The sequence below is a fragment of the Leptonotus elevatus genome, chromosome 9 (assembly GCF_054856555.1).
Source record: "Leptonotus elevatus isolate MCC_2025b chromosome 9, RoL_Lele_1.0, whole genome shotgun sequence".
Classification (NCBI taxonomy): Eukaryota; Metazoa; Chordata; class Actinopteri; order Syngnathiformes; family Syngnathidae; genus Leptonotus; species Leptonotus elevatus.
Genome location: NC_141247.1, coordinates 7110052 through 7119669, shown reverse-complemented (window position 1 = coordinate 7119669; position 9618 = coordinate 7110052). Strand labels below are relative to the sequence as shown.

General features: G+C 40.3%; 1 protein-coding gene across 4 annotated transcripts; it reads left to right on the top strand.

The window, feature by feature from the left end:
* Positions 1-1890: 1890 nt before the first annotated feature.
* On the top strand, positions 1891-9325 carry hdx (highly divergent homeobox). Of its 4 annotated transcripts, none has more exons than XM_086085256.1 (11): positions 1893-2059; positions 2693-2868; positions 4382-4528; positions 4658-5779; positions 5858-5908; positions 6967-7113; positions 7676-7877; positions 7965-8041; positions 8438-8536; positions 8664-8797; positions 8874-9133. In XM_086085256.1, exons 2-11 carry the CDS (start codon positions 2773-2775, stop codon positions 8977-8979), a joined length of 2181 nt encoding a protein of 726 aa, XP_085941382.1. In that variant the 5' UTR covers positions 1893-2059; positions 2693-2772; the 3' UTR covers positions 8980-9133. The 4 variants fall into 4 exon arrangements, with proteins under 4 accessions (XP_085941383.1, XP_085941382.1, XP_085941380.1 ...); XM_086085254.1 differs by having other exon boundaries at positions 1898-2059; positions 8664-8786; positions 8874-9325; XM_086085255.1 differs by lacking the exon at positions 1893-2059 and adding an exon at positions 2098-2398 and having other exon boundaries at positions 8664-8786; positions 8874-9325.
* The last annotated feature ends 293 nt before the right edge of the window (positions 9326-9618 follow it).

The window sequence follows — 9618 nt, the reverse complement described above, 5'->3', positions numbered from 1 at the left end:
TAAGACTGACACAACTATCACACCAAAATTAAGTGCTTGGGGTACTTGAGTCCACTTTTCACAGAAATCTTGCTAGAACTGCGTTAAAGCCGAGAACATCAAACTTTAAGCAACAAAAAGCAGGCAAATTTAGATTTCAGACAGAAATTTGACTTGCTAAACAGAAACGGAAAAGGATTCTGCTACGCTACACAATATCAGTCAAGAGAAGTGGCCTAAGCTTAAAAATATATTAATAAGCAGTTTGGAAAACTAATGAATGAATTAATGAATGAATAATTTACAGAGGTGGGTAGAGTAGCCAAAAAAATTACTCAAGTAAGAGTAATGTTACTTAAAAATAATGTTACTCGAATAAAAGTAAAAAAAAAGTCATAAAAAATCACTCAAGTACAAGTAAAAAAGTATTCGCTGAAAAGAATACTCAAGTCCTGAGTAACTGATTTAGTCTGATTGGGTCTCTATAAAGACTCGGTTCCCATCGTCACATTGAAAAGCCGTTCAAAAGACTCGATTCGTTCATGAACGTCACATCACGAGTGTCCGCGGAAATGCTCCCACACAGTCAGTCAAGCGGAGCACTTACTTGAAAATACGGTAAATCTAATGTATGAACGGGGCGGCGGGTAACGACTCTGATGTAGCCCAATATAGCGGAGTAAGAGTAGCGTTACTTCTTCACACATCTACTCGAGTAAATGTTAAAAGTTGTGTGTGGTAAAACTACTCTTAGAAGTACTTTTTTTTTCCAAAAAGTACTTTTCCCCAAAAAAGTTACTCAAGTAAATGTAACAGAGTAAATGTAACTCGTTACTACCCACCTCTTATAATATACAAGTATTATAAAAATAATAATAGTATTGATAGTTTGTTTTCACAATATAGTCATTAGTTAGGATTTTTACTTTTGAGATCTGCATAATGAATGTTTTTTTTGTTAAATCATTTTACCTTTGCTTCTAACCATGAATATACAGTTTGCTGTTATAGTCAATGTAAATTTAAGAATATACACAAAGTGAATTTAAAAAAGCATTGTTGCTCTTCTTTTTTTTTTTTTTTTTTACTTACGGCTGCCACCTGTGGCTTAACGCGTAACTGCCGCCTCTGTGTAACGCTTGGGCATGGCGCCAGCCGCGCCACTGTACTCCTCCCCCCTCGATAAAATGTGGCGTGTTCAGGGCAAACACTGCACACTAATGGGAAGATAGAAGCTAATAGGCGTCCTCTTTGTTAAAAAGTCAGGGCTTTTTGTACTCATCTGGGCATTACTGGAACATGTATGATGTAGAAAAAGCTTTGTTACCTTTTGAACTGCACAATGCACCTTTAAGAAAAAAAATAATTCTATAAAAAAAAAGAAACCAATTATTCATTCGTTATATTGTCCTTCAGGTCTATGGGATTAGCATGCAAATAAATAATTTCAAAACGGCTCCCCAAAGATATATATATATAGCCTTGAAATGTATGGCCATATTTGTAAAATAATATATAGGGTGCCCAAATATGGAATGTATTTGTGTTCAGGTAATGGTCCCCTGCTGATGAATTATTACATTGTGTTAAATTAATCCCTGCCTAAAAATGGCTACTCTTCAAGAAAAGTCTGAATATGTATGTATGTTAATTTTATTATTTGCAAATTACTTACAAAAGAAAAGCAATACCAAATACCAAATAGGTGAGACGTAACAACAAAAGTCAGTAATACATTAATGATTTCAGCCTGTAACAAATTTCGACCTACACTTTCTTCAAAAACAAAATGCTTATGTTGACATGGAAACAAAACATAAGCCCAGTGTTCCTCGTCCTCCTTCCACTGCAAGGCTCCCTTCTCCACAAAGTCAAGGAGGGGCGGGGCCTCGCGGCTCAGTTTTCAGCCTTCTCCGGATGTCACGATGATCTCGCGCTCCTATTGGCTCCCGTCTGTTGACACGTCACAATCATGATTAGAATTGATGATCGGACGGTCTGATTTCATTGTCTAGCAACGGGGACTGTGGGAAAGAAATCTGCTTGAATTTAGAAGCTTCGTCTGAATTGGACACAGCAAGTATGGACGTATTTTCACTCTTCGCTTCAGTTCTTTCCCGCCAGCTTTTTGTTGCTATTCGCTCGAAGCCGGGGTCAGCGAAATGGCAGCGGCGGGACTCGGGAAATCTCGGGTTTAAAGGAAAAGTTTAGCTGCAGCTGTCCTTTTAGGAAAGCTTTGCTAATGCTAACTGGCGTCGGCTGTTACAGACATGGCCGCTCGGGCCTGCAAGATTCGTTTAGAGCGAGGGTGCAGACGTGCCGCTTACCGGGGTTGTTTTCTGTGTGCGTGTACCAAGCAAACTGGAGGCACACGCTTCGTGAATAGGAGGTTTATTTCTCAATCGCCGTGCATCCTCGTGTAAGTGGCGTTTCTAATTACCTCTGTTACGTTTACCTATGCCGACTTTGGCCATGCGCAGTAGTCTGCCAAAATAAAGCCGCTGGATGCTTATTGGTCGTACAACGGTCCATGTGATTTTTGTTTGGGTTCGTTTTTAACCTCCTCACATGTGTTTACTAACTTGGTCACTACTTTTTGTTGTTATTGTGCTGTAACAATCACATGAAGACAACTGCTTGATTTTGTTCCGTGTAATGTTTAGCGTTAAAACTCAACTTTTAAGTTGTCTGCTTTGGCTCCATTGCTCAACAGTTGGTCAGGTGCACTGAGACAGGATGTGGAGAAGCGAGATGGTGACAACATAAATCCGTGGATGTTTTGCTGTGATCGACATGGCAGCTCCATTCTCCTCTACAGAGCCGTATATACGGTTCAGCCCCTCCAGTAGCAGCATGGATTCATGGCCACAGAGGCGTGGCCTCCAAACTGTGAGTATATCCATGCTTTTAGGAAAAACATTTTCTGCTTTTATCATGCAAAAATTAAAAACGAAATTATTTTCTTTTTCCTTTTTGCATAGACCCATTTTACATAAATCACTAGGACCCATCCCTCCTATTCCTACGCCCCATGAGCCTTTGCGTGAATTATGCATTATGCTCCCGACTTCCGGAATAAATTGAAACCGGCGTTTTCTTTGCATGCAAACTGTTTGCACGAGTCCAATGTGGGAAAGTCAATTGTTGTAGCTTTAGCTTCCTGCTGATATTAGCAGGGTAGTTGGATGACATAAAAAAGAGGCTAGGTTAGCGTCAATGTACAGTTGCATGTTTACTTTCCCAGCTCTGCAAATGTGAGGCAATGAGCAATCTCAAAATCTCTGAGGCAAATCAGTACCTACACAGTAATAAAGTTCACTGTGTTTTGTTAAAAGAGGTTAGACAGTCTCTTTTTTTTAATTTTTTTTTTTAGATTAAAGCAGACATAGGAGCCAGCTCAAACCCATTACTTCCCACTGTATGTTAACTACATTTCCGGGCAGGGCAGTCTTAACGCTTGTTGTAAGCAAGCTACATTCCACTTGATTTCATTCAGTGCAATCAAGCTTCACCAAAGTTTATGCGAACATCTCTACTTACATTGCAATAATTTCAGAGGTTTAATACCAAACTGCCGTGTCTCCCGTACACTAAAATCATACCTAATGTTGATGTTGGCACCTGTGGTAATTGTCGCAAAGCAAGCAGGTTCAATGTGCACGTCGTGTGTGCTCTTTATCCACAAAATGAAACAACTCGACCATAGGCGATTGATGTGTACTTTTCAAATGAAGATTCTCAGACGTATTCTTCTGTGATCCTCATTCTGGGTAGGTGCTGGAAACTAGCGTTTTTCCACAACAGTCCGTCTTCTTCGTCAGGGGTGCCAGTTCAAAACATTGCTTTTGTAGTCACAGATTAAACTTCTTCTGCGTGTGCATACAAACTCTTAACAGCACAACAAGTTCCCAAGTTGTACAAGTCATTTTTAAATACAACAGGGGCTTAGGATGATTTAGAAAAAGCAGGAAATACAAACATTCAAATAACCGATCTGTGACATAAAACCTTACACATAGCTTAATTACAGAAGTTGGGAGCAGAATTGTTTCTACATCAGAGCCCTCGGGAATAAGGTGGATAAAAGTATGAGTAGCCAACCTTAAATTAGTCAAATTTATTCAGCTGCTGTGGTTTTGGGCTCCTGTTATGTATGCTGTCACACTGTATTTAGACTGTCTTTGATATCTGAATAATGCTAATAACAACACGTATAATTTTTATTATTTTTTTTAGCTTAATGGCAAAAGCCATGTCTTTAAACGTCCATGTCAGAATGGCAGCTGTAAAAGTGGCTTGTTGGCTACAAAAGTAATGCAGTACACAAAGCAGTGAAAGGGAATTACCAATAAGTAAGATCCTGGGTACTTTGTAACATCACTGTTTATTGGGTGCTTTCTAGATGAACCTGCGGTCGGTATTCACAATGGAACAGCAAATGATCCTGGAGCGTTACTATGATAATGGGATGACCAATCAGAGCAAGGCTTGCTTCCAGCTAATACTCCAATGTGCTCAGGAGGCCAAACTGGACTTTAGTGTTGTCCGGGTAAGGATAATGAAATAGCAACGAGTTTGTTTGTTTGTTTGTTTGTTTCTGGTGCCTTCATTTAACTCAGTTAGTCTCTGCAGTGTTCTGTTTTTAGTATTACTGATTGAATTGTACTTCTCCCTACAGACATGGGTCGGTAACAAACGACGGAAACTTGCTTCTATGGGAGACCAGAATGGAGGCAAGTCTCATCCCTTGACTAGTCATGGACTTGCTGGGGGACTGTTGTCCAATCACACTCTAGCTCAAGGAGCTCTATCCAATCATGGGCTGTCTGCAGTAGCATTGCTCCCAGCTGAAGTTGCTGCCGTACGGAATATCCATAATCGTGTGCACCTTCTCCCTGCATCATCTTCCTCCGCTTCTTCTCCCTCTCATCTCAGCAGTGGGAACAACAAAAATAATAATGACGTCATACAAAACGGTATCTACTCTCAGAACTCCATCACTCGCTCCCAGCCAAAACCCACAGGCCCCCTACAGTCAGAGTCTGAGCTATCAGCACTCCCACCCTGCTCCTTAATCAGCCAGGTTATGCAGAGCAAAACCAATGCGAGCTCCTCGTCTCATCACTCCAAACTTGTGCCACTCTCTCAGTACCTGCCAACCCTCACGTCTGCCTCTGCATCTGTGGTCTACACTGCTGGAAGGGACATGAAATCCATCAGTGATGTAGGATTGACTGCAGGGGTAGGACGCCTACCTCCCGGCTGGACTCGACCATTTGGTACTGCACAGACTCAGCCATGGTCTTCTACACCTCAGCCCCCGGCTCAGCTTCAGGCCAAATCTGAGACCAATCCGCAACCACAACCCCCTGCTCCACAGAAGACCCGTCTCTCCCTCCCACTCCAAAACTCGAGTCCTACCTCAGAGCAGACAACCTGCATCCAGCAGATGTTGACCTTAGCAGAACGAGGTGAAGGCAGCAGAATTAAGTCTGAACTAGGTTCTACTTTAAAAGCCCGGGAAATGCAGAGGCCAGTTTCACGCACTTTGGACACCAGTCATAACTTCTCCATTGCCATGGAAACCGCAGATGAAGAAGATGAGTGGCAAAGGGAAGAAGAACTGGCAAATATGGCTGCTCAGGATAACATCCCTCAGAAGCAGACAATGTCTTTGGTAAAAGGGAGCCACTCATTGACCACGACCCGCTTCCAAAATCTGCTGCTTAATAGCAACACAACTCATCAGGGCAGCTACTCCTTCACACAAACCTCACTTTCTGTGGATAACTGCTCACAGGTAGGACGGCTTTTATGATGTCGTACAGCTGAGTGAATTGAAAGCCAGAGTTTAATTGGGTTTTTTCTTTGTTTACAGACTTCAGTCAGTGATGCCACTTGGGTTATCAGCAATTCCAGAAAAAGAACAGTGAGTTCCATTGTGCAAAGAGTGCAACATACACTTAAAGTGGAAGTCAACCTTAAACATTTCTTGACAATATGTTAAATGTGACCTCACTTTTCTAAACATGACATTCTGATTAATATTACATTTTTGGAATATGAGTTATGAAGCAAAATCCAGCTGTTTTTATTTGTCTCAGGGAGCGGCCATTTTGCCACTTGCGGTCGACTGAAGATGACATCAATGTTACTCAGGCAACAACCAATCACGGCTCACCTGTTTTCCAGGTTTGATCAGCAAACTGAGCCATGATTGGTTGTTACCTGCTTCCTCAGCAACAGGTGCTGTCCTCTTCAATCGACAGCAAGTGGCAAAATTCGTTTTTAAAGGTATTAATTGTTCACATCAATTATTGACAAACTATTATTTTCTTACTGTTGAAAATAGTTCAGTGAGTCAAGTATCCCTTTAACAAAAACAATAATGCTCACGTTTGATTGTCACTGTCAGAGAGATACTGTCTGTATTATCTGAAAAATCAGTTTCTTATTTTGGTTCTGGGGGACAAAATACATAATTGGATTATCTGTTGGTAAGAAGTCCTACCGCATTTACTGTGTCAAGCAAACTGACCCTTACTAGCATTTGTTTTGTAAAGGCAGATTATTTGTTGGTCATACAGTTCTGCTGTGCAGGTTTAATTAACATGACCAGTGATGTGTGTATTCGAATGTACCAAAAAGTGACATTTTTAAGCATTTCCCTACTCTGATCAAGAAACAATTGAAGAGCTACATATTTAGTCTGGCTTTTTTGTTATACGCTTTTTGCAGAGAGATGTGTCAAATTATTTTTTTGTGCAGTATGTCCAATGGAGAAAAACCTTTTTGTAGCCCTAGTGTATTTACTAATTTTATCTTTACGGAGATATTTTTAATTGTCTATTGTACGTCAGGTTTCTCACATAATTTCATGCTTCTTTGTTATATTCTTTATATAACAACTGCCTGTAATGACACTTGTTCTTGTCTGGTGTCTAAAAATAGATGTTACTCAGCATTTTGTTTACATTTTGTGTTTAGTTGCAGGATCGAACCCAATTCAGTGATGGGGATATCATTCAACTGAAACGCTACTGGGACAGAGGCATGACCAGCCTGGGCGTCGTGTGCAGGGACAAGATCACTGCTGCAGCAAACCAGCTCGATGTAGATACTGAAATAGTTAAGGTAAAAACTCCTCAGGGTAAAACTAAATGTACGGTGTCTTTTTCCGCCCTGGTGATTTATCCATTTCTGATATTGTTACATTTAAAAAATAAGAAACAATAGAAAACTGTAGTTCACTCGGCTTGATGGTGTCCAAATTGCCAGTGGTGGCCACACTGAGCACTTGTAAAAAATGAAATAAAAGTTTAAGCCAGGTATGTAATACACGTGCCCAAACAAGAGTTTTCTATTGTTTTCATTTTTGAAATATCACATGATGATTTTGGCATATTCTTTTTGAGTCTCTTTGTATTATTTGAGATCAATCTATTACTCACGAACACTGGACTTTAACGCCACCTACAGGACACAGGTGTTCAAGTCTACAAAATTGCAATTCTCTGGATAACATTGTGTTGTGGGATACTGTATATATTAATACAACATGTACATTTTAAGAGAAATGTGAGATATTAAATTCAACGTATATATTAACCTTTTATTCTATTGAAAATTGGCATTCTCACCTTGTGCACATCTTTGTCACATACCACTATGCCTTTCTTTTGTCCCTGGCTGGCAGACGTGGATCAGCAACAGACGAAGGAAGTACCGTCTCATGGGTATTGAAATACCCCTGCCTAAAGGTGGACCTGCTGTATTCACAAACACGAGCTCCCCCAGAGTTGAATCTCCAGTGGCATTGAGCCCTGAAGAAGATCGTCTCGGATCACCCGAACTCGGAGATGACTTGAATGATGGGATATCTCTCTGCCTCTCTGAAGGTGGGGCCTCTGATGCAACACTCTCATCATCGTTTACCTCTCTTTGAACTGTGGAACTCGGTGTTAATTAAAAGCTCTCACCTCCAGATAGCACCATTGACTCACACCAGAGAGACGAAAATGGAACAAATGCATCTGGTGGTACGCCACTGGCTAATAATGTGGTGCGTAAATATGTCTACTTCAATAGTTCAGCCTTGCTAGACTCTTTACAAATACTGTTATTATAACATTATAGAGCTTCGGTCTTCATGTGTGGTCTAGGTATGCTTAGTCAGTCAGTTTCACTTTTTGGACTTTTTATTTTAACTGAAATAATATTTTAAGCATGCTTTTGGGCCTAATATTGAATTGTAATAAGAAAATCAGACATTGCTTTGGAATTGTGGTTCAACATCAACAGAATTATTTTAAAACACAAACAGGCCTGGACAAAAATAACGGTACCCCTAGAAAATATTTTTAAAAAATAACAGTTAATTTGACCATAGGGACATGTTTTGCACGATAATGTTGTACAAATAACATGACTTCTTTTTTTTATATACTACTGTATGTAGAAAGTCGAAGTGATTGATGGGGATGAAGTGGAAGATGACGACGAGGGTTTAATGGGGCCCTTAGATCTAGAACAGATGCAAAGCCTACTTGAATTCAAGGTGAGGACACACCAAGACGTTGCATTAATGTATCTTGACATTCAGGCCGATGAAAGTGTCTCGAATCCTTGTTGCTAACTGACATAACTTCAACTGAAATTAAGTATTTTTGTTTCTAACCTCTCAGCATGAAGAAGTGCAGTTCTTAGAAAAGGAGCTAGAGAACCAAAAGCAAAAATACCTGGATCTGGCACGCTTCACAAAGAGCCTGCTTAACGCGATGAGAAATAAAGATGTGGAAAAACAGCAGGTACATTCAAGGCATGTTTAGTTTGAATACTAACCTGAACTTGCCAAGTGTTTTTTTTTATTGATTGTTTTATCAACGAATGTTCAGGAACTCCTTGCCAGTCTACCTCAGCCTTTGGACCAGTTGTGGGACAAGGACAGAGCTCTTCCTGATGTTGTGTCCGAAGAGTACTCCAACTACCACATCACCATGACGACAAGTGGTGTTGAACATACACAGGATCTAGAAAATGAAGGCTCCTCATTGATGAGGATGAAATACATTAATGTTACTGAGCCCTCTGCATCAGAGGAGCAAATGCAAGGAGTGCAAGAAAATGACTAGCTATGGTATTTCATATGTGCCAAGCTTCCGCACAAACACGTTTCCAGTACACAGAAAGTTATTTAAAACAGGAGTTGCTAGCTGTTCACCATAAACACTTGCTCTGTGCCCAGTGCCTGTGGATTGAAGCTTGGCTCTCTCAATTCATTTTTATTGCACATCATTTGCCTTGCTCTGGTCAAGTCTGGGGAAAATATTAAATAACTTCCAACTGACATGTGACTGATTCTTATTCACCAATAACTAAATATGCAATCGTTTATTTAGTACTAGGCCTATATTATTTATTCATATCATGTCTGTAGCACAAGAAACAGCATTACACTATATTGATGTCTGAACCGTAAAAATCATCAAATTACGAGCATCCGGGAAAATGAGAATGATCTTTCTTTGAATAATCGTAAAGAGACGTATCTTTATATCCTTTGACTGTTGGTGGGAGGGAAAACAGCTGGAGTGAAAGTGGATGAGCTTTAAGCCTCTTATGTCCGTCAGCACATGAGAT